Genomic DNA, 26,168 nt, shown 5'->3' on the forward strand with positions numbered 1-26,168 from the left:
AGCAACTGGGACATTTATTATAATATTTCACATGATTGAGCAACAGCATCCCATCGTATTTATCAACCAAACTAGGAATTCCCTCCAAAATGATGAAATAGAGATTTTTCCCTTCCAGTCAGCACTGTTGCACCATCACACTGGAACATTTCAGGGAAGTTACAGAAGTTTATCCTAAGTTCATCTTACCAAATAAACACAGTGGCAAAGAAAGAGGACAAGGCAAGATTCACTTAAAACGGTCCACTGAACACAGTGAGGGTAAAACAGGCATTCACACGTTTGGTGTTGCTGTTTAAAATACATTAAAAACAAATCTGTAAAAAAAACAGTGGCAGACTAAACAGTAAAAGTATGTTTTCTTATCTCTAAAATGTGTGTATATATATATAATATATATATATATATATATATATATATATATATATATATATATATATATATATATATGTGTGTATATATACACACACACACACACACACACACACACACACACACCGATGAGGCATAACATTCTGACCACCTCCTTGTTTCTACGCTCATTGTCCTTTTTATCAGCTCCACTTACTATATAGGAGCACTTTGTAGTTCTACAGTTACAGACTGTAGTCCATCTGTTTCTCTGATACTTTGTTAGCCCCCTTTTACCCTGTTCTTCAGTGGTCAGGACCCCCATGGACCCTCACAGAGCAGGTACTATTTGGGTGGTGGATCATTCTCAGCACTGCAGTAACACTGACGTGGTGGTGGTGTGTTAGTGTGTGTTGCGCTGGTCTGAGTGGATCAGACACAGCAGTGCTGCTGGAGTTTTTAAACACCTCACTGTCACTGCTGGACTGAGAATAGTCCACCAACTAAAAATATCCAGCCGACAGCGTCCTGTGGGCAGCGTCCTGTGACCACTGATGAAGGACTAGAGGATGACCAACACAAACTGTGCAGCAGCAGATGAGCTATCGTCTCTGACTTTACATCTACAAGGTGGACCGACAAGGTAGGAGTGTCTAATAGAGTGGACAGTGAGTGGACACAGCAGCAGCTGAGACAGTGAAGAGCTGAAAAGCTGGAGTCATAAAGGACTGAAAAGTCTAGCAAGAAGCCACTAGAAGTGGTCAGCATTGCTTTGCTTTGGTTTGTTTGAGTCTTTGTCGTTTGGTGAACATTAACGAGCGGCTGTTGCAAATGTTTTTCCTGCCTCCAGCGTCCTCCTTGAGCCCGGGGCAGTGCATGGCATGACGTGCTACTAAAGAACCCTTAAAGAACCATCTTTTTAAGTGTACAGATGAACAGTTATCTGTTGCTGTAGTTTATCCATCCTACTCTCGTCCATTCATCATTGGCCATCGGTGTCCAGATATTATTTGGGTGGTTCTCAGCAGCAGCTGGCGACGGTGCACCACCTTAATAACATCAGGTCAGCAGTGTCTGGAAGGTGTTTCAAATAAAGTGCAAATAGCAGGATTAGAAACATTTACCTTGTGTGTAAAGTAAACAAGGACGGCTTTGAGAAAGGACGACTGTGCAGACTGGACTAAACTGAAACAAACAGAACTGGATTTTACACAGAGACTCCAACCCACTGGTCACTTGTCCACAGACAGTTTTTATTTATTTTTTTTTTTTTCCACCAAACTAGTGCATAAAAAGACCCATAGATGCTGGATTAGGACAGCAGTTTAGGTTGTAGGATAGTTCAGGTTTAACTGCTCTGTGTTTGTTTTGAAGCATTCACTCTCAGGGCAAAGTACAGTGACCCTATAAAACCCTGAGTTCCTGAGCTCCCCAGGCCCCAGCTTTGAAAACACAAACCTGCTGTAATATTATTTATTTAGTTGATACTTTGAGCTTCTTCTTTTCTTAAGATCTGTTGCATTTTTTAAAATCTTTGGTCACACTTTGTCACACTTATATTCATAAATAGTTATAAATGCACCTCTAACTTGGTAACAACAACAAATAACACCTCATAAGGGTGTAATAGTGTGCTATAATTGATTTTTTGGTGACTTATAAACATGTTGTTAAACGTCTCACTATCCACTGCAATGCCTTTTAAATAGATGACCTGTACATAGTTATAAAGACCCTATAACACTTACTGACAATTATAAAAACACTATGAACATTTAATGCCATCACTGAGCGCCATCCAGCACAGTGACTGATATTGATATTCACACTGATCGTTAATTGTAACATGTACTGTTTATCTGCTCTGTGATATGATGTATATCTGTTATTATTGCGGGATCATCTGTGAGAAAGTTGGCGCCACCTAGATATTCTGGTCATATTTGGACACTGTAGGACAAACAAATGTTCAAAACAGTTGTTATTAAAGGAAAAGATACAGTATATGGTCTGTGGGCGGAGCATCTGAGGATGACACTGGGCTCTGCCCACTCCCCTGACCTTTGCCTCCTGCAAACATCCAAACTGAGCATGTGCAGTTTAAGGTCTTCTGGTCAGTTAAAAGGACCCTCCTGTTCATCAGTCCAACAGAAAGAAGTCAGTCTTGGTGTGGTAATCGTACCAGCAGAATTCTAATCATGAGGTTTGTGTATTTTGTCTCATTGTGGATCTCTGCATGGAGCACACAGGCTCAGGACCTCATGTCACCGACTGTGGACATTGTTGCGGAGCTGGGGAAACTCAGGACCATGGAGGAAAAGCTGAAAGCCATGGAGAACGAAATAAAGGAGCTCAGGAGAGAGAAAGCAGGTAGGCTGTCAGGGATTTGGTGGTGGAAATGTAGGGCGTGAAAAGTGTTTGCTACTTTAATTCAGGGCTTAAATTAGAAATGGCAACATTTGGGGGGCTTTACCTCTGAACAGGGGATCAAAGGTGCACACTAGTGACACAGTGACAGTTACAAATGGAAAAAATGCATGATTGAGTGTTTTCATAACGTTACAGATTTTAATCTGAAGACCAAAAATAAAAAGCACAAGGAGACATTTGTACATCTAATGCATAAAAAAATCTCTTTCATATATTTACTATTTACCTAAAATGTTAAGAATAGTAAAAAAGGCTTTATATGAGTAGGTAGAGTCCAGATTTTATAATTCCTCTGTTTTTGCTGCCTGGGCTGAATCTTTTCTGGAGATGTCCAGCTGCCGTATCTGACTGACTGACCGTCCTTCCTTGTAGAGCAGGCAACAGCGCTTGAAGTCTTGCGTGGTAGCACGAGTGAGATGAAGGTCAGAGTGGACAAACTGGACAACGAAGGTAATGTGAAGTCAATTTCTGGGCAGTTAAAGTTAAAGAGCAGGGCTTCTTTTCATTTGTTACCCCAGGCTCATGAGGGATGCTGGGATACTTTCCAGCTCTTTGCACTGTCACTGCTGCCGCTCGTCCCTCTCTCTCTCTCTGTACCCAAAGGTACCCAGGCTGCCACACCAGATCAGCATCCCATCTTTACTTCTGAAAGACTCAGCCTCTCTGAGATGCTCTTCTGTTGCTCGTTAAACCTAATTAGTAGTCAGATGTTCCACCAGGTGTTTTTCCAGCATTACACAACTTTATTATTCTATTGTTGCCCCTGTCCCAGCTTTTCTGAAATGTGTTGCTTGCATCAAATTCCGAAGGGGCATTATGGCGTGTGAGCTGAACAGAGTTCGGTTGGAAGCGGCCCGAGACCTGCTGGTTTTGCCGGCCCAGTTAAACCGTTTGATGCAGACCTGAATACGGGTGGAGTGTTCACTCACTTCAGAACGGCGTGAACTAAAGAAAAACATTTGATCGGTCTGCACCGAACAAGGCAGGAGAAACACCCTGAGAAACCTCTCCGTCTCTGGCTAACTGTCTGCGCTGCGTCCGCGGCTGCGTCGTCTCAAACTGATGACGTTTAATTAACCTGTGACTGCGATGTTCTCACCGGCCCACTACGAACCACTGCCTCCCCCTAAGTACAGGCCCACGGACCACTAGAGGGTGCTTCACAGCCCACTGGTGGTCCACAACCCACAGGTTGAGAAACCCTGCTTTAATTCACCACATTGGGCTAACAGAACGGAGAACAGACCAGTTCACTGTGAGAGAAAATGAGCGAGAGTGACGTAACACTGTGAGGACAGAAATAAACTCTATTTAATGAGAATCATTACACAGAATATTGCCGTATCATTTTTCAGCCACGTTACGCTTTTTATTCATGTTTTTGCTCTGTAAGTTTTAAACAGCCATTAACATTTATGTAACATTTTCCAGGCCACTGAATGTTCTTTCTCTGTTCACACTGAAGGCCTTTCTGACTCTAATTGATCAATTTGTCGCTTCTAGACTTTAAGGTGGCATTTTCTGCATTTCTGGTCGATTCTACAACATCCAGTTCTCTTGGACCCTTCGACACCCTCAAAACGCTGGTCTATAAATATGTTTTTACAAACATCGGAGGAGCCTATGATCAAAATACAGGTATGTTCCCAGTATGAAGGTATTTAACCAGGTATTTGTAATCCAACTACAGGAACTTACCCGATATTAACGTTAAAATAAAGGTCTCGTGAGATTCATCTATGCATCCTAAGTTTAAGGAAAAGATTTAGAAGGTGCAAAAATCTAATTACTTTCCCTTCTAATCACCAAATAGATCAGCCAAGACATCCACAGCACCTCAGCGTGTGGAGCTGTTCTGTAATCTCTAATAGACCTGATTATGTGGTTTGAGATATTGAGTGTGATAAAGAGGCCGAATTTGAGCTCAGTAATCAGATTTCTCAGTGAATGTAAACTCTCACTCTGATTTCTTAGATCAGATTAAGGTCTGTAAATCTGATTAGGAAGTCAGATAAAGAGGCTGAATGAGTTTTACGTTACGTTTGCATCTCTTATTCTTATTCTGTGAGTTTATTGGCCAGTTGTACAGCAGAAATCCGATTACTGTCTGACTCATGTAGACCAGGGGCCGTATTACAGAAACTTCCTCTCTTTTTGTCTTACCATAAGATCTGACAGGGCAAGATAAGATTTCTCACAAATTCGAATCACAGAAACAAATCTGATCTTAATTTAAGAGTCTTACAGCATCTTTTCTTATCTCAAGTTAGGAAATCTTAACTTGCTCAATTGAAGTCGACAATCAACTGTCGTGTCTGTTACCTAGCAACCGACCATACATGCACAGCTGAAACAAAACACGTAATCAAGTTAGTCAGTCAGACAGCGAACATTAGCTACCGTTACTATACGACAAATAAAACTAAAGCGTGATAAACTGAGTTAAGAATATTGTGTCAGCGCCCCCTGCTGTTTATCAGAGTCACTGCTCCACAGTTTCAGTCTCCATTTCCCAAACGCTTTAGCCGAGCGCGCTAACGTTACTCCTCCTAATAAACAGACACACGTTCAGCTCCGTCTCCTCATTATTCACCACCATCACTGTAATATTTCATCATCAACATTAACACACGAAGGTAATCAGAGGGGCGGTGGAGATCGAGTCTGAGTTCTTAAAGAAACCTCACAAGTCAAAGCTCGGATGAAGGTATGATCTCAGACTTAAGGCTTTTCTGTAATACGGCCCCCTGGAGTTTCTCCATCACCTGATTACCCAAGAGCACGAAAACACGTCTTTAAGTGTGTCGGCTGATCAGCTTTGATGAGTAGAATCGTATTTTGTCTCATTTTGTTTCGATGCAGGAATTTTCACGGCGCCTCTGAAGGGAGTCTACGTATTCAGGGTCTTTTCTAAGGCAAATGGTTCTGCTGTGACCGCAGGCTTGTTTAAAAATAACCAGCACATCTTTTCCACCCACGCGGACCAAGGCAGCGGTTTTTACAGCACTTCAAACGGAGTCACTCTGCAGCTGGAGAAAGGAGATACTCTAGACGTGCGCCTCTACCCTTCTGCACGCATATATGACAACAGTGTACACCACCACAGCTCCTTCAGCGGCCACCTGCTTTTCCCTCTGTGACCAAGAGGCGCTGCAGCCGGTCAGCTGGAATGGTTTCACAGGGAAATAGCAGCTCTGTCGACTGTTAATCTGCAATAGAAGCAATGAATTGTTTGCTTTGCTATGCTTGATAGTCAAAGGCCTTTGTTCCAATCCTGTCTTGTGCGTGGACAATCAAATAGTCCAGATTATTCTGAAATCTTTGTTTGGGCACTTGTTAAGTCGTATAATGAGAAGTCTGGAAAGAAATAATACACTCAAAACAAGAAGTCGCATCTAAAACGAAGTGCTTATGTTTTAATGCTCAGTAAAGCTTCTGCTGCATATTAAATGTTTTAATTTACTGTTTCTCTGTATTAGTTTTGTTTTTAAATACTGATATCCACCAAGGCCTTTATTTATTTTCACGCACAATCAACCAAATATCCGTTAAGTAATTCTTAAAAAAATGCCAAAGTCACAATTAGGCACAACACACCTCTATTTCCTGCACATTGCATTCTGGTCATCACTCACCTGCACGTTTGCAGAAATTTTAAAAAGCCTGTGGTATTCCCCTTTAAGTCATGTTCTTTAAAAGAGAATTCCAGTTAAGACGTAAACAGAGTGGTTCAGAGTGGTTTGGTGTGAAACGCTCTGTTCTAGATAAACTTAGAGTCAGAACTGTTCACAGTGGTGGTGATAGGAACCAGACGTCCACCTCTAAAAGCTCCCTCACAGAAAGTTCCTACATGAAATGGTTATGAATTCACTGCCTGATGACTGAGACACTGTTTTATGATAGTTTAGAGAACTTAAACTCCATTCATGGCGGAGGGATACATGCAGGGCGCTGTGAGGCAAAATAGTCCAGCTTGAATCATATTGGTAGCAGAACCTTTTTTGGATTAAAGCCCTATACAACACATTCTCCATGCAGATTCGTGGTTCTGAATAAAACCTTTCCTTTTACTTAAGAACCTTTGAAGAATCATCTTTTTTTTTAAGAGGGTAGTTACAATGATGATTCTTCAAGGGTTCTTTAGTAAAGAAAATGGTTCTATATAGAACCATGAACACTCAAAGAATCCTTTGCATGATGAAAGCGTTCTTCAGTTTGATGGAGAATGTACTGTAGATGGTTCTACATAGCACCAAAAAGGTTCTGCAATGGTTACAAGCTTGAATCATAATAGTAGCAGAACATTTTTGTGTTATCTGGAGCCCACATTCCCAATGCAGAGAACCATTTAAGCACAAAATGGGTCTATATGGATTCTGAATAAAACCATTCCCTTTACTAAAGAACCCTTGAAGAACCATCTTTTCTAAGAGGGTACACACCTGTAAAACAATGATTCTTCAAGGGTTCTTTTTTAAAGAAAATAATTCCATAGAACCACGAACACTCAAAGAACCCTTGTGTGAGAGCGAAAAACCTGTCAGGCAGCTATCTTTCCTGAAATGTCCATCAAACAATCTAGACAGGAAAAATTCTCTCACGGTCCCTCTGCCTTAGGTGACCACATAGAGAACTCCAGCCCAATTTAAAAAGGAGGAATTTTCGTGTCGTGTAGGGATTTGACTTAAGCAAATACATATGGAAACCTCAGAAAAGAAAATCAAAACAATGTCCACATTCAGGCTGGTCGACCCATCGGACCTTCCAATGGACCTTTCCCTGCCTAACACCAATATCCCTCAGCACCGAAAACAGAAAAAAACATCTGAGGTCCCAAAGTTCTTACATAACAGAAAACATCAGTCTTCAATCAATTAAAACCCAAAGAAAGTGTTATAAATTTAAGTACTACTCATGCAGTAAACAACTCAAACACTTAATCCAACTAGTATGACTTACTAAGATTATCACTTCCTTATAAATGTCCTCTATCAATATCACCCCTTACCATATAATATACTAAAATCCAATACTATGCAAATATATATGAAGACATAAAAATGAATCACACTGCAGCTCCTCAGCAGCGTCGACTCTCAGTGTAGTGTCGATGATGTGTTGACTCTGGGCATTGTATCACAGTGTCCTTATTCAATGTCCTTCCGTCCAGTCTTATTGTCCATGCACATCGGGGTCCCTGAAGATCCAACCACCCTTGCAGTGGTCTTCCCCCAACATCGTTCTTGAAGGAAAGAAAAGAAAACCACCAACCAGTATCTTCTGCAAAAACAACAGATGCAAATTAAAACATCAAATACAGATTAACACCTTATAAATAAATGTGAAATTCACAGTATCATACTTGCACATTATTCCAAGTTATAAATCACCTTTTCATTTCCCCCTGCATTCATCCCACTCTGTAGTAAGGGACCACTAAATACTAAGAATAGATATTCAAAATGGATATTTCTCCATCAGTTCACCTTCTATCACCACGTCTTTGTCATCGTCTGTGTCAGTCCTATGTAGTAATGGCATCTGAACTTGATCTCCAGGCATCACAACTCCAACCCATCTCAATATCATAGCCTTCACAAAGGTCAACAACAACGTACAGAAACAGAAAATCACACTCAGTGATATAAGAACTGCTACCATAATCTGACCCAACACTGCTCCCAACGGTCTAATTTCTCCTGCAGCCAAGCATTCGCAGACCATCCAGCTCCTTCCGATGGGCCAAACGCATCCTTTATATGCTTCAATGCATCTATGACACTAGTATATTGTCAGAACTATCAGGAATCAAAGTATAACAGGCATCACCAGTCAAGCTCAGAGCCACACATAGGCCCCCTTGTTTGGCCAAAAGATAATCAAGAGCCATATCATGTTTCAGCAGCATCAGTCTGGGACTCTTTTGAGTATTTGACAAGTACTCAAAACCTCTTATAGTCTCATTTGCAAAACCCTGTAGGGTGTAGGTCATATTATCAATGTGATCTGCCGAAAATGTCACACCATACCATGGAAATAATCCTATACCCCACTTCTCTCCTAGGCTTATCCTCCAATGATAGGACTCCAGATTATGAAATTGTGCTAGTTCCCTTTTCTTCCCACTTCCAGAAATAGCATCAGATTGAACCTCATCAGAAACTTTTCCTTTCTGGACAGTAAAAACCTCATACGGAAGCTTCAACATCGCCATATAACAGCATCCTATCCACCCATACGGTAGAAATATATATGCCTTATCACCACAAACCCACCAAATATCCTTAACATTCCCTATAGTCACATTTCCAGGCAACTTTTAGTTCCGCACCATCAAAGTTCTACTCAGTTTGTGATGTGGTACCTGAAAAGTCACTTTATACAAGTCATCCATAGCCTTATGTTTATGCTCGCCCAAGTCCATAGTATAGTTGTTACAGTCTGATATTCCCATAAACTTTCCAGGCCCATTATGAGTATCATCTGAACAAAAACTTTAGCCCCCAGAGATTTCACTTCCAACGGATCAGGGATCGCTGTTATCATATTTTCATGCTGATCAAGTAAATTCACATATGATAACTCTCCCAACCAAGAACAATTATGTCTAGGTCTAAACAGATGCACTGACAGAGCCATCACCTTATCCTCTGCTGATTGCTGCTGATATAACAGCCACGATAATGCATAAGATTGACATTTCGCACTTAATGGTTCTGATCAGAATTAAGTATCAAATGAACCCACTAGGTGTTTTTAACACAATAAGCAATTCAATATGATTCACACCCCTTATCTGCCAACACTTAGGTCATTTTTATCTACAACAAATGTTTTCCTCCTTTAAACACCAAGTTTTCACTCTAATAACACCTTGAATACTTATTAAATTTTTCTTTACCCATACACACAAACATCCTCACTGGTCTCTCCACTTCTCTCCAAAATCATAAACGTCCTTCTTGGGGGCTCATACAATTTACCCAATTCAAAAAGTCCTCTTTTCTGAGGCTCATAAGTTTTATCAGATCCAAAAATGTCCCCCAAAGAAAAGGCTCATAAGTTTAACAAAATCAATAAAACAGCCTCTGAAGAGGCTCATATATTTTTACATGTAATTATTCATTCTTGGAGCCAGTCACTCAGCTGGAACACAGCCAAGACAAACGAGACACGCACACACACACACACACACACACACACACACACACACACATTCTTGTAATTATCTCTTCGGGGGGACACTAGTCAGGGACATGCTATTCGGGGACACCACTTTCCCATGGTCCTACAGACATGAAAAAAATCATGCAAGTATAATTAAAATCAGGAAACACAAAGATCATCTCAGATTTTTGATTTAACCAAGTAAGTTTACCAGTGTGTTATGATCCTGCCAAATGGGGACTTGAGACTAAATTTGCATAACACAGAAATTCGGTGATTACTATAACATAATGGGGACCATACTTGGGACCTAATTTGCATACACACAGAGCAGTTGGTTACAGAACATCAGGGGGACATTTAAAAACATTAAACTCTAATTACAAATGTAACTCAAAATATTTGTAGTTTCTTTAAGTGCATACACAAGACAGCAATCTTGGTGTAACAAATTACTCCTTTTTTATTCCGGTCAAATAATTGTTTTTGTAGTCACAGAACACAATACTAGTCTATAGCACTGTGATAAACTTAAGCAGATAAGCAGTTTTTAGCTTCACTGGACAAAGAACTACTGTATGCCCATATACCCTTCACTTATCAGCTCCACTTACTATATAGGTGCACTCTGTAGTTCTACAGTTACAGACTGTAGTCCATCTGTTTCTCTGATACTTTGTTAGCCCCCTTTTACCCTGTTCTTCAGTGGTCAGGACCCCCATTGACCCTCACAGAGCAGGTACTATTTGGGTGGTGGGTCATTCTCAGCACTGCAGTAACACTGTCGTGGTGGTGGTGTGTTAGTATGTGTTGTGCTGGTACAAGTGGATCGGACACAGCAGTGCAGAGCTATAGTCAGAGACGATAGCTCATCTGCTGCTTCACAGTTTGTGTTGGCCATCCTCTAGCCCTTCATCAGTGGTCACAGGAGGCTGTCGGCTGGATATTTTTGTTTGGTGGACTATTCTCAGTCCAGCAGCGACACTGAGGTGTTTAAAAACTCCAGCAGCACTGCTGTGTCTGATCCACTCAGACCAGCACAACACACACTAACACACCACCACCACGTCAGTGTTACTGCAGTGCTGAGAATGATCCACCACCCAAACAGTACCTGCTCTGAGGGTCCATGGGGGTCCTGACCACTGAAGAACAGGGTAAAAGGGGGCTAACAAAGTATCAGAGAAACAGATGGACTACAGTCTGTAACTGTAGAACTACAAAGTGCACCTATATAGTAAGTGGAGCTGATAAAATGGACAATGAGCGTAGAAACAAAGAGGTGGTCAGAATTGGTGTATTTACATCTTTTTCAGAAGAAAAAAAAATTACACTTTGTGGCTTACATCTCTCTTGTAAGCCACAATGCGATTGTGAACATAGAATTTAACACTCTGCCAATCTCTGTTTTTAAGTGCTGAAGACTCAGCTCTTATGCACTTCTCACAGGCTGCCTTCCCTGGGACACGGCATGAAGTGATAAAGTTTTTCAGGTGTCTTTCCACAGCCTGGATCTCTGTCACTTCCCAAGCTTTTCTTCTTTTCTGTGCAGATGTTTTACCTAAATATGAGAAATAAATATTAATATAAAGAAAATGCAGTACAGTGATTAAGCAAATAGGGAATTTGTTCAACTGCTTCAATCATGTTGTTGAACTCTCTTAAGAAATAATGAAAATTAATTTGTGTGAACGTTACACTGGTATTCAGAAGTTCAGATGCAAGCATAAGAGACGCTGATAATCATCACTCACAAAAGTTAATAAGACAAACAACAGCAACAGAACAAAGGATACTAGGAGTGTTAAAAATGAATTTTCTGACATTTTTTGGCTTAAAAGGATCTGCCAGTTTAGTACCCTGTATTAACACTGATTGGCCATTTTTTCAGTAATCATACTAAACAGATGCATTGTATAGGTGTACAATTACTGACTGTAGCTCAAATGTTGCTTGACACCACAGGACCATCACTCGCTAGATATTAAATGTTTTAAAGAACCCATATGAAAATAATGGATTTTGAATTAATATGTAAACGCTGTCTAAGTTTCTGTATATTACGGAGCCCCGGAAGGGACGGAGGGTAAAAAAAAAACAAAACAAAACAAAAAAATTTATATATATATATACACACAGACACACACACACTTAATTTGAGTGAGCTTTTGCCATTTGTATGCACGTTTTCTTTTATTCGTAATCACGATTTCTTAAATTGTTCCCTCGTTTTCTTTTAATCGTGCATGTTTTCTTTATTTTATGGGTGTTTTTTTTTTAATTATTGATCACGATTTTCTAATTCATTCTCTCTTTTTCTTTTAATCGTGATCATGTTTTATTTTTAAGTAAACATACGTTGTTTTTTTTTAATTTGTGCGCAAAATCAATGTAGTAGATACACGTCGTGTTATTTGTCCTGTGCAGAAGTGACTAACAGCTCCCTGAGACTGTCTGACAGGTTTTGATGTGTTAGATTGATGAGATAATGGACAGAAATGCTCATCAGGTCTTATGAGGAAACTGCAGCTCCTCTTCACAGCAAATGGCCCTCAGATTTGTCAGTGCAGCTGCAGTTTGGTGGTGAAATGAAGGAAGACTACAACCACAATCTTCACTGAACTGCACTTTCTAATGATATTGTTTAACAGAGATGTAGACGCAGCGCAGCCGCTTAGCGCTGTTTCTGCTCCCGCGTCAAAATTGTGTGATGTTAGAGACCATCACACAATTACATTAAGAAATGATCAGCGTCAACATTTCAACAAACTCAAATTAAACACACAGAAACATTAATGTGGGATGAGGTCAAATGGCGAGAGAGTTTAACAGATCTATGGATTAGATGTAGATATATTAATGTGAGGATGTTTAAACGCTGATCATTTCGTCCTGCAATTGTGTGATGGTCTCTAACACCGCAGCTTCACGCGGGAGCAGAAACACTGTGGGCCGTTTGCTGTGAAGGAGAACTACACTTTCCTCATAACCTCCCAATTCAAACTCAGACCTGATGAGCATCTCTGTTCATAATCTCATCAATCTAACACATTAAAAGCCATCAGACAGTCTCAGGGAGCTGTTAGCGGCCTGTATCTACTACATGTACTTTGTTTGTGCACGAAAAAAACAAATAACGTGCGTTCAGTTAAAAATAAAACATGACCACGATTAAAGAAAGCGAGGGAACAATTTAAGAAATCGTGACCACGAATTAAAGAAAACGTGTAAGAACTGCAAAACGTTCTCTTGAATTAATTACTTTTTAACCTCCGTCCCCTCCGGGGCTCCATAATATATGGAAACTATGCTGCAAAAACAGCCAGTTTTGAATTCAGGTTCTGTGTCACAGGAACCAACCTATTAAGCCTACAGCAGTTTATCCCTGCTTATTCACACTGCAGTTCTAAAAAGTCTTTCACTTCTGAGTGATTTCTGAATAACAGAGATAACTGATCATATTTCAATCTTAGAGGCACACAAACAAAAGCCTGCTACTGTAGTAGTTTTTCAGCATAGCTTTCCTACCAACTGTTTCATTTTACTTGTCATAGCAGTGACACTGACCTGTGCCAATGCAACAATTTTCTTTACATGGCCTAAGTCTACTACAAATTAAAACTTGTTTTGTGCTTTGTGGCAAACACATTGAGAGAAGCAGAATTAGCCTCTCTGTTACCTTTAACAGAAGGTATCTGAGGTGAATTCTTCTTCTCTGGCAGGGACATAAGTGCAGTGTCAAGTGGTGTTACTCGGGTTGCTTCTGGTGACTCCTCCTGCATTGCTTCCGGTGAACGTTTTAACATTATCAGCATTACATTTAAATCCTAAAATATGTTTAACAGTAAGTGTAATCTCTGTGTTTATTTATAAAATGACTACAATTATCAAATCTTAGAGCTTTCAGCAATTATCTGAGTAAGGCAGGGGTGTTCAGCTCTGTCTTGGAGGGCTGATGTCTAGGACAGTTTGGTCATTTTTTTCTGCTCAAACACTCCTGATTGAACACATCTGTTAATTTCCAGGTTTAAGATATGTTTGAGTAGGGGGATTATCAAACTGTTCTGGACACCAGCTCTCCAGAACCAGAGCTGAACACCCTTGGGGCCAGTATTTCTGGAATGTTTTCATAGTTTGCATAATGACTGAACCTATTACATTTTATTCATATTTATTACCTATACAAATCAAGTATATACTGCAATTAAGTTACATTTTTTGGAAAATCAAGAAGAACAACTACTCAACTAGTCTAATGAAATACCATGCCATTTTCCCCTGATGATGAAAATACCTCCAAGTTCTTCATATTTTTCATCCTCTTCCTCACTTCTTCTTTCATCATCATCATCAATTAGCTCCATCTCCTCTGCAAAAAGAACAATGTATTGACAAAAAGTAAATTAATAAGACTTGTAGATCACAACATTAAAACATCTGTACTGTTGTGTCATTGTGAATGAGTGAATAATTGACTGGATAATAAAAATAAAAAACACAAAGACTGTTATATACCATTTGGGTCAATACTGATCTCATCCAAATTCTTGCCCTTGAAGTCTCCAAGTCTCCCTTGTTCTAATGCCATAAGAACTTTGCTGACTTTTGCAAGTTGGAGGGTCTTTTCAGGAAGGCGATAGAACTCCCTATGAATTCTGATGTCATGTCCCAGGAAGTTTGCTAACTGATCCATGTCTGTGTCCTTCAAGTTTAGAACTGTAGAAAGAGTGGCAGCATGTTTTCGCAGTTTTGTGGATGTCAGTGCATCAGGACTATTTGCATTACAAGACTTTGCAAAGCTGCGGATACAATCTGAGCCTCTGTAATGTGACATTGCTGATGGCCGAGCAAAGAGATAAACATTGTCTTTCAGCACTCCACAAGTCTCCCTGTTCTTCACAAGCAACTCTACTGCATTCAGCATTTTAGGGGTCAGCAGAATAGGAACTGGACGTCCTCTTTTTCCTCTGATCACAATTCTGGAGAAGTGCCTGCAGAGTTTTTTCTCAACTTCGGAGAGGGCCCAATCTATGTCATCATGTGGATCACTGGTGTCCCTGGATAAGAAAGCGGATAGGAGCATACACGATACCTCTCCCTCTCTACGACGGTTAAAGAGCATGATCTGAGTCAAAGCGACCTTTGCAAGATCAGACCAGTATTTTGATGTGGGCTCTGCTGATAACTGCTTGATCAATTCATCCTGCATTTTATTGAGAAATGCATGAAGTTTTTGCACATCTTCTGTAAAAGGCAACACTGTGGGGGCATTCCACTTTGACTCCTCAAGATTTCGTGCTGCTGTTGCTGAGATCAGTTCACACCACCGTTCTTTATGTATTTCTTGGAAGTTACTGAGCTTCTGTGCCAAGCAGTGGTCTTTCGCAATCAAAGCTTGAGCTTTCACGAGTTTGCTGAGCTTCATCAGGCTTATTCCAAGTTTCTTTGCCAGAGAAGGAGTTTTGTATGTGTTGGCTTCACTATCATATCCACATGTATGTCTGACAGCTTGAACCATCTTCATGTAGTTTTGAGGATGTATAAAATCTTCCATTGTCTTCAGAGATGCAACTTTTCTGCCAGTGATCAGTAGTTTTCCTAGTTCTCGCAACTTCTGTCGTAAGCATGCCTCATTCTTTGCAGTTGATCCACCTTTGTTCAACAAATGTTCCCCCAGCTGAATGATGCAGCTATCATTTCTGACAGCAGCTGTGATTTCATCTGCATTCATGAGGCTTAAAGTCTTCCACAGTGCTTTGCTTATGTGTGAAGGTACAGGCTGTGTAAATGAACAGAGAGACTGGACACGGTTTTTCCCAGGTTTTGGAGTATAATCTTCAGGGCCTAGTTTACAGACCTTCACGTGTCGCCAAAGAACGTTCCTGGTGAATAACCCTTGGCAATATGCACAATGCATAAAATCAGTGCCTTGTGCTTTCTTTGGTGGTCGTTTGCATGGAACCAGTTCACCCTTGCCCGTTTTAATTACAGAAGCATTATGGACGAAGTTCCCTCTGTGACGTAAATTATCCAAATGCATTTTTCTCTGTTTAGAACCCTTTGGAAAACTGCATGCTATAGCCACTTCTTTTTCACTGGAATGGACATACTGCAGATGTCTTGCCATCTTGCTAAAAGGTTTCAAACAAAACAGACAGTAATGTTTCTTGTCATATGCTCTACGACCATCACATTTTCTTCTGACTGCATTGACTACTACTGCCCCTTCTTGTTGCACAAGCTCAGAATTGCTGCAGACTCCATCACTCTCTATCACTGGAGGACTTTTGCTGGGCCATTTATTTAGATCCATAACTTCAAGGTTGCTTCTCTCTGTAACACCCATGACACCTGAAGATGTGCTATGAGGGACAAGATTAGAGGGGATAGCTTCATCTGTGGAAGACAGATGGCTCCGTTTCACTGGTTTTAGGGAGGTACTACTCTCTGAACTACTTTCGTTCCTTTCATCTCTAGAGTTAGGGATGTACTCCTTTCCACTATCTGGAGTAGAATCAAACAGCTCATCTGAATCTTCAGGAACAAACCCTCTCATCTAAAAATCAATATGATAATTTAGTCATTTTTGAAATGCCAAGCCAGTAAGCATCAGAAATTACAAGACAAATTCATAAACCAAATCTATATGACAAGTATTTGTCCCCTGCATGATTTTCTGAATATTTACTTTTTCATGGACTACTGAAACACAAATGACCACTGAATTGGGATTTCAACATTATATATACAAAGAAGAATTTTACAAGAATATAAATGTATCATTCTGAAAAGGGCTGTGAATTTGTTTCTATGTTTTGTGCCATACTACCTGATGTACAAATTATGGAAGGTCTAGGATGTCTAGCAAAATAATCACTACATTCTGCAGAATGAACGTCATACCCATGTTCAATCTCAGTGATTCTAGTGTCAAATTAGGGGCATGACTTGGCATCACTGAAAGAGGCTTTGGCAAAAGGGAATTCAGTGGTGTATTTGAGAATTTCAAAGGAGGATATCAGCCCAACCAGTTCAGAAGTAAACCTGATGTTCAGTTTGATCAAACAGCAACAGAACAATTGAAAATATAAAATCAAGCCTACTGCAGTCTAAAGAAAATGAAAATTAGAGATATGGAATGGCCCTTAGTCAATACCCAGACATACATTCCATTGAGATACCATATTAAGACAACTAAAGGTCAAAACTCTTGCCTCTTTCTGTAAAGAGCATATACTCTCTTTTTTTCCACAGAGCAAAAAATTAGGTGAAATAAAAAAAAAATAATAATAATAATTTGCCAACACTACATTTGAATATTTTGCATTTTTTTCTCATCCTGTTTGGTGTGTAATGGCCTTAACACATGCTCACAGCACCACACTGCAGTGGCAGTAAGAGTTTGTTAAAGAATGGCTGTTCTGTGTCTATGGCCTGCAGCTGTTTTAACGTTTTGAAGTTCACAATAATGTTACTGTGCGTCTTTAATATACATTATACCGGCACATGCCCATAAATTCATTGAATTTTTAAGCTATGAATTAATATGCTAATGAAATTTATCTGCTTTGGAATGAATATGAAACACTTACTATAACACTTCTAGTCCTTCTTAATCTAGGTACATGCACATCCTCTTCATCAGTGTCTTCTAATGAAGAACTCTTCAACAAAAGAAGAAAAACATACAACATTGTTGAGGGAGTTGGAGAATTAAATCAATGTAAAAAAGAAGTCTGCTCACAATGTAGTTGCACAAATTTAATAACAGGCTGAACATAAAAATAATTCCATAAAGTATTAAATCTATCCACAATTTAACCAAGACTGGGAAGCTGTATTGATACGAGAGCCTATATTACATTGTAGCATTTTAAAGTCTTCTCAAAAATAAAAATTGTATGAAAGTTCATCCATATTCAATTGTTAGTGTGTTATACTGTGATTAGAAATTCCTTGTAATTCAAAAGGTCAATTTCAACTGAGCTCATGTCCTGGCCACAATTTCAGAAAGCTTTTAATCTTTAAACAAATGTACCTGCCCAGAACTGCTGTCGTTGCTGTGATCCTTCAGAGGCTCTGACTGACGAGACATAGGGGTGACCCAGGCAGTCTTCTCAGGATTGGAATTTCTCATCTGTATAGTTCAAATTTATTTTAAAGTTCAAATGGACATGACTACAAGAGACTTGAACATGAACAGGTAGAACAGGTAGCAAGGAGTCTTGACTGAGACAGTGGCTGAAGATTCTCTTTGACAAAACAGCAAAACTGTATCCTCTTCTGTCATCTGTAATATATTATATATTTTGGAAATAAAATGTGAGCTAATTATAAGAGATACTTTGCAAACCCCAGGGTACGCTCAAAATCCTATACAGTTTCAGTACTGAGTATATAATTTAGGCTGACAAGTATGAAAATGACCTTAATGTAAGCAAAATCTGTGTTGTGCCCTAAGAAGCACTTGTACAAAATTCAGAGTTGGCGATTTTCATGCCTAACAAACACTTGTGAATGACCGCAAGAGACTTACCTTATCACTTGCTGAGGAACAAGCAGACAGAGCGGGTCGAGACTGCAATGGCTGACAGTTCTCTTGAGCACTGCTCTCTGCAATTGTGTCCTTCCTAGTCCTCTGTAAATATATGATACAATTGTACAAATCACAAGAGTTGGTACACAAGTGAAGAGATGCTATGCAATTGAACAACCCCTTTAAGAATATTATCCTTTAGACAAGAATGAGAACAAGCAAAAGGCTTCAGCTCCAGACTTTAAACAGATTTTCAGAAAGTAGGTGGTCAATCTTGGCCTGTCATGATCACAGAATTTTAGCTGATGAGTATTTGTCATACAAATAATTGTGATTAATGATTTAATTGTTCACTGTATGCAAGCCAAAAGTAGCTGAATTAGCTGATTAACCATCTTGCTTGTTAGCTATGTTTTCTTAGTAGCTAAACGATAAACTATTGTTGTGTACACATACACATACTCACAACTGTCTACAGATTAATAAGTTAAGAACAGAATTATGAGTAGAGTTTTTCCACAAAAGGACAAAATATGAGCAAAAAAACCCACTAATTTTGCCAGCACACATGCTAAAAACAGAACTAGCTACATAGTTAACAAAAACAAACATTACTGACTCTAAGTCATAACTTTGTTTTCATAAGCCTCATAATTTCATGAAGAGCATTTATTTCCTCACCACAATGTACCCAGTTCAAATTCTGCTTGTTGCAGCATAATGACTGTGAAATCTAACAAGTTATATAATTGTAATCATGTCTAATAAATTCAATTAAGTGATTATGTAATAACTGTGACAAGCTTATGTCAATCAGGTACATCAATAGTTCAATTAAATTACAGTGAATACAAAAACTACAAAAAAAAATGAATTCAAGGTCAAACATACTTTGTAAGGACACAACACATTTTGTGACCGTGTGACTGTCACTGCTCAAGATATACTTTTCCCCTTTGATTTTCTATCTCATTCACACTCATTTGACCAAAAACCTGCATCGTGGGGACTCCGTGAGGTCGTCAAATACTAAGCAACACTTGTGAATGACCGAAAGAGGCTTACCTGATCACTTGCTGAGGAACAAGTAGATAGAACAGGTTCTGACAGGGATGGGGGCTGTCTCTCTTTGGTGTTACTCTTGGAAATTGTGTCCTGCCTAACCTGTTCAAATATGGTACATTGGCAAATTAATTAAGCAATTCAAAGTGGGATTTCCTATATACGTGACACTTCTATTATATTAGACCAAAGATAATGCAGAAGACAACCGTTACAACTTTTCAAAACTCTAACATGCCCTGAGATATGCAAATGTAGTGTTTCCTCACTGCTTACAACCCTCAATCAAAGTGCTTACACACACAAAGGCCTAAACATTCTTTGTGAGGACCCTTAACACATTTTGTGACCATGTGACTTGTGGGGACACTGTCCTAGCTGAGAGTATTTTCCCAGCATCTATCTCATTCACACTCATTTGACCAAAACCTGCATCATGGGGACTCCGTGAGGTCATCAAATACAACAAACATAACAGACAAGATATAATGTTTTGGAACTTCAAACCTTGCTCAAAACATACTTTTCCACTTTAATTCTCTAATTCTATATATTGCAAAACTACAAAATTCAAAGTTGGCTATTTTCAGATCTAAGGAACACTTGTGAATGACCGAAAGAGGCTTACCTGATCACTTGCTGAGGAACAAGTAGATAGAACAGGTTCTGACAGGGATGGTGGCTGTCTCTCTTTGGTGTTACTCTTGGAAATTGTTTCCTCCCTAACCTGTTCAAATATGGTACATTGACAAATTAACTAACAATTCAAAGAGGGATTTCCTATACACATAACACTTCTTTCATATTGGAAGAAACAAAGCAGAAGACATGTTACAACTTTTCAAAACTCTAACATGCCCTGAGATATGCAAATGTAGTGTTTCCTCACTGCTTACAACCCTCAGTCAAAGTGCTTACACACACAAAGGCCTAAACATTCTTTGTGAGGACGCTTAACACATTTTGTGACCATGTGACTTGTGGGGACACTGTCCTAGCTGAGAGTATTTTCCCAGCATCTCTCTCATTCACACTCATTTGACCAAAACCTGCATCGTGGGGACTCCGTGAGGTCATCAAATACAACAAACATAACAGACAAGATATAATGTTTTGGAACTTCAAACCTTGCTCAAAACATACTTTTCCACTTTAATTCTCTAATTCTATATATTGTAAAGCTACAAAATCCAAAGTTGGCTATTTTCAGATCTAAGGAACACTTGTTAATGACCGAAAGAGGCTTACCTGATCACTTGCTGAGGAACAAGTAGATAGAACAGGTTCTGACAGGGATGGTGGCTGTCTCTCTTTGGTGTTACTCTTGGAAACTGTGTCCTCCCTAACCTGTTCAAATATGGTACATTGGCAAATTAACTAACAATTCAAAGAGGGATTTCCTATACACACAACACTTCTATTATATTAGACCAAAGATAAAGCAGAAGACATCCGTTACAACAGTAAAAAAAGTGATTAAGCGAAACTTCTCACAACTCTAACATGCCCTGAGATATGTAAATGTAGTGTTTCTTCACTGCTTACAACCCTCAGTCAAAGTGCTTCAAGGTCTACACATCAATGTCTAAACATTCTTTGTGAGGACCCTTAACACATTTTGTGACCATGTGACTTGTGGGGATACCGTTCTAACTGGGAGCAGAATCTATATTATTCACACTCATTTGACCAAAATCTGCATCGTGGGGACTCCGTGAGGTCATCAAATACAACAAACATAACAGACAAGATATAATGTTTTGGAACTTCAAACCTTGCTCAAAACATACTTTTCCACTTTAATTCTCTAATTCTATATATTGTAAAGCTACAAAATCCAAAGTTGGCTATTTTCAGATCTAAGGAACACTTGTTAATGACCGAAAGAGGCTTACCTGATCACTTGCTGAGGAACAAGTAGATAGAACAGGTTCTGACAGGGATGGTGGCTGTCTCTCTTTGGTGTTACTCTTGGAAACTGTGTCCTCCCTAACCTGTTCAAATATGGTACATTGGCAAATTAACTAACAATTCAAAGAGGGATATCCTATACACACAACACTTCTATTATATTAGACCAAAGATAAAGCAGAAGACATCCGTTACAACAGTAAAAAAAGTGATTAAGCGAAACTTCTCACAACTCTAACATGCCCTGAGATATGTAAATGTAGTGTTTCTTCACTGCTTACAACCCTCAGTCAAAGTGCTTCAAGGTCTACACATCAATGTCTAAACATTCTTTGTGAGGACCCTTAACACATTTTGTGACCATGTGACTTGTGGGGATACCGTTCTAACTGGGAGCAGAATCTATATTATTCACACTCATTTGACCAAAATCTGCATTGAGGTCATCAAACACAGCAAACATAACAGACAAGATATAATGTTTGGAAATTCAACCTTGCTCATGTTCCACTTTGATTTTCTCATACCTTAGAAACACTTGTAAATGACTGCAAGAAACTGACCTGATCACTTGCTGAGGAACATAGAACAGATAGAACAGGTTCCGACAGGGATGGTGGCTGACTCTCTTTGGCGTTACTCTTGGAAATTGTGTCGTCCCTAACCTGTAAAAAATACAGTACATTAGCCAAATTAATTACAAACTTAATTTAAGTATCCATAGCACCCATGTTATTTTATTTCAAACATGAAGTAGATCACATCTGTTAGAAAAAGGGAAAAATCATTTAGCCAACCTTCTCATTCAGGAACATTTGATCAAAATCTTATGGTTTTTACTTGACAACAGAAATCAAGCAAATGTATACATAATATCCATTAAACAATACTTACATATTATAGCGCCCTTTTCTAGCATAAAATTATAGTTTATAATAGGGGTGCGGGAAAAAAACGATTCTTAGATGCATCGCGATGCAGAAGTGGACGATTCTGAATCAATTCATAAATGTCAAAAATCGATTTTCTAAATATTTTATTTATAACGTAATGTTGATGGAACCCAAAGGGCTGAACTTGGAAGTGGGTAAGTGCAGCGCCTGGACAGTCTGTGGCGGCACATAACAAAAACACACATGGATGGGCGAGAAATCCGACCGGCAGCGTCTGCATTAAAAGCCAGGTTAGATCAGGAGTCACAACCCAAATGTTAAGAAGAGCCATTTTGTCCTTTCAACAAAAAGCAAACCACCTTGGGAGCCACAACATTTAATGTTCAGTATGTGATAATGTCCTAGTTTAGGCTAAACAATATAAACGAAAACGCGGACTTACTCTACTCTGCTTTAAGCTTCAGCTTTTCGCCGCTTTTCTTCCAACTCCGCCAGAAAACTTTTCCTCAAAAGTTTAGTTTCTTGTAAAATGTCTCTCAGCTTTCGGCTGTTTTACGAGGCTGAAGTCGCTTTTCACTCACCGGCTTCTTGCTGAACTTTCCCGTTCCAACTTAAATCAAACATGAGACCAAAACCGAAGTTATAAAACACTGAATTAAATGGGTAGGACGGCTGTAACGCACTGCGTGGTCATCCATTACCACTAGATCTTATTACACCGTAACAGCGCATTTTATCGTAGGTGAGTGGCAGCAGCGTCTCCAAACAAGAGCAGTTAATCAGAGCCTTCTAGTTCACTTGCCACATCACTTCCATTTGTTTTATTAATAGAAAATATTAAGTAAATTCATTATGGATCATTACAAATACTTTGCTTTAAAACTACCAAGTCCTCAGACAGTAAGAAAATAGAAATCACATGTAGAAAAAAAAGATGCATCGATAATCGTTTTATAATTGCATCGCAGCCCTCTGAATCGTAATCGAATCGAATTGTGAAGTTCCCAGAGATTCCTAAAAAAAAAAAACTTATATACCTTCTTTCGCCATGGCCAGTCATTTCCTCCATAATCATAGGTGATTTCATCTCCCTGTTTTATGTCTTCTATGGCAAACAGGCAGAGATGTGGCCTTCCATCTACTTCAATCATCTTCATTCTGCAATTTGGGTGCTTGTGGTCATCGTTAACCAACCTCCCAAATGATCCATCTTCTTTGGCAGAATCAATACTTTACAAAAGAGACAGAAAGAGGAAAAAGATAACTGAAGGGATAACAAGTATATGTCTGTTCCTGTCTGACATACAGGAAGTGAGATCACAGTTTTGTGAGAGTTCAGCAACATATAAACAAAGTCATATTCCAAAAAGACCATTAAGTAATTATTGACCACTCAGACTACATGTGTGAATATCGATTACAGGGAACCTATTATGCTTATTTTCAATGTTCATAATTTTATTTTTGTGGTCTGCTCGAATATTTTTACAGCTTTAAATGTTCCAAAAACACATTTTTCTCATACTGTACATCTCTGTTTGCCCTGTGCCTGAAACGCTCTGTTTGAGCTCCTGTGTCTTTAAGCCCTGCCTCCCAATGAGCCCAGTGAGCTCTGATTGGTCAGCTCGCTCACTATATTGAACAACCACCAGAGTGGTTGAAAGCCTTCAGTAGCCGCTGTGCGCTGTGTGAGGGCATGCTGAGCTCACCGGTAGGCGGGCAGTAAGGACTGTGTTATGAGATTGTAACAAAGGAAAAGGCCTGGAATTCCAATGATGCATTTCAGGCAGCTGAGAAAAGTGGGTTCTGTGGGAGAGAGTTTCTCCCTCTGGAGTGAACTGTGAGCTTTGTAACCTTGCAGAACGCTTACATGCACAAAAAGCTACATAATAAACTAAAGAAAAAAGAAAAAACAGAACAGAATAATACACCCCCTTTTAAGTCAAATTTCAGGAAAAACCTTTCTATTTCATTCCATCAGGACAGATCCTTTCACTTGTACAATGTGAACTTAGTTTTAACTATTCATAAATATAGTCACTTACCACCACATTTTCCCCTTCCATTTGAAGTCAAACATGAACACAGTACAAAGACGGTGGTAGATTTTTCTTCTTCGTTGAGCTTCACTAAAATCAATCCTATCCCCCCTGTACTCAACCACAAAATCACTCTTGGAAAATTGAGCTAAGGAGAAGACACCACGTCCTGCAAAAAAATGATAAAGAATCACATTACCAAATTGCTACAACAACTAAATAGCGCTATTAATCTGAGTGATTAAATACTGAAACAGTGAGTAATACAATTACAACCCCATTTCCAAAAAAGTTGGAATGCAGTGCAAAATGTAAATAAAAACAAAATGCAACGCTGTGCAAACCATTTAAACCCTATATTGCTTTGAAAATAGTACGAATATAACAAATCAAATATTGAAATTTTATAGATTTTTTAAAAATATATGACCATATCAAATTTGATGCCAACAACACTTTCCAAGAAAACTGAAATGGACTGAGGGGAAGTGGAAAAGTGTCCTGTGGTCTGACAAGTCAACATTTGAAATTGTTTTTTGGAAATCAAGAAGACCTGGCTTATTGTCAATGCACAGTTCAAAAGCAAGTATTCATGATGGTAAAGGGGGGCATTAGTGCACATGGTTTGATGTGCACATCTGTGAAGGCACCATTAATGCTGAACGATACGTTTTGGCAACATATGCTGCCATTCAGACGGCGTCTTTTTCAGGGAAGGCCTTGATTATTTCAGCTGGACAGTGCCAAACCACATTCTGCATGTATTACAACAGCATGGCTCCATATGAAAAGAGTCTGGGTGCTAAATTGGCCTGCCTGCAGTCCAGACCTGTCACCACTGAGAACATTTGCCACATTATGAAATGAAAAAATATGACAAAGGAGACCCTGAACTGATGAGCAGCTGAAATCCTGTATCAAACAAGAAAAGGAAAACATTTCACTTTCAAAACTACAGCAGCGTCTCCTCAGTTCCCAAATGCTTACAGAGTGTTGTTAAAGAAGAGGTAATGAAGCACAGTGGTAAACAGGCCCCCGTCCCAACTTTTTTGGAACGTATTGTTAGCATCAAATTCAAAATGCGCATATATTTTTCAAAAAACAAAATTTCTTAGTTTCAACATTTGATTTGTTGTCTTTGTACTATTTTCAATGAAATACAGGATTTAAATGATTTGCACATCATTGCATTTTGTTTTTATTTACATTTTGCACAGCGTCCCAATTTTTTTGTAAATGGGGTTATAGTTAACACAGAGTATCCCAGATGTATCTAAATGAGTAATGTTAATTTTGCAATTCAGTCACATTTAACAGAATTGTTTCTTAACAAATATACATGAAAAGGCTTCAATGTATAGACAAAATATAAACTGTTACTTTTATTATTGTCACTCATTAGTGGGATAGTATTAGAAATGCTAAATTAGGATTGGCTTAAACACTAAGTTTGGTAGTTTGGTATGGAGCCATCCAGCCATATTCTCCTCTGACATTATTACCTTCATACCTCTGGAAATAAAAAAAAAAACTTGTCATTTCTAGATAATCCTGCTATTTAAACTAGTCATTATAACTTAGGTTTTTCAGAAGTGCTTATTTATGGGGTGTTATCCTACTTTCTTTCAAATGGGAACAACTGAATTAAAGTCACTGTGCTTCAATTACATTTTTCTTTCCTTTATAATTTTTAATGTTTAATTAGCAAAAAAAAAAACAATTGCCCAGGTTTTTCTCTGGCTTCCATGCTCTGATAGATGCATATGTTTTTTCATGCAG

General features: G+C 39.0%; 3 protein-coding genes across 3 annotated transcripts; 1 reads left to right on the forward strand and 2 right to left on the reverse strand.

The window, feature by feature from the left end:
* The first annotated feature begins 2,455 nt into the window (after window positions 1-2,455).
* Window positions 2,456-6,248, forward strand: LOC118826689 (complement C1q-like protein 4). The gene is made up of 4 exons (XM_036597720.1): window positions 2,456-2,721; window positions 3,154-3,231; window positions 4,285-4,419; window positions 5,644-6,248. The coding sequence occupies exons 1-4, from the start codon at window positions 2,550-2,552 to the stop codon at window positions 5,919-5,921; spliced, it is 663 nt and encodes a 220-aa protein (XP_036453613.1). The 5' UTR covers window positions 2,456-2,549; the 3' UTR covers window positions 5,922-6,248.
* A 4,991-nt stretch (window positions 6,249-11,239) lies between these two features.
* On the reverse strand, window positions 11,240-15,607 carry LOC118826688. The gene is made up of 3 exons (XM_036597719.1): window positions 14,243-15,607; window positions 13,628-13,732; window positions 11,240-11,509 (listed from the first exon to the last, which is right to left on the reverse strand). Exon 1 carries the CDS (start codon window positions 15,500-15,502, stop codon window positions 14,456-14,458), a length of 1,047 nt encoding a protein of 348 aa, XP_036453612.1. The 5' UTR covers window positions 15,503-15,607; the 3' UTR covers window positions 11,240-11,509; window positions 13,628-13,732; window positions 14,243-14,455.
* LOC118825438 lies at window positions 15,607-18,656 on the reverse strand. The gene is made up of 5 exons (XM_036596026.1): window positions 18,485-18,656; window positions 17,987-18,085; window positions 17,541-17,612; window positions 15,806-16,504; window positions 15,607-15,669 (listed from the first exon to the last, which is right to left on the reverse strand). Exons 2-5 carry the CDS (start codon window positions 18,083-18,085, stop codon window positions 15,607-15,609), a joined length of 933 nt encoding a protein of 310 aa, XP_036451919.1. The 5' UTR covers window positions 18,485-18,656.
* Between the last annotated feature and the right edge of the window lie 7,512 nt (window positions 18,657-26,168).

This window comes from Colossoma macropomum, unplaced genomic scaffold, assembly GCF_904425465.1.
Source record: "Colossoma macropomum unplaced genomic scaffold, Colossoma_macropomum, whole genome shotgun sequence".
In the NCBI taxonomy this organism is placed as follows: Eukaryota; Metazoa; Chordata; class Actinopteri; order Characiformes; family Serrasalmidae; genus Colossoma; species Colossoma macropomum.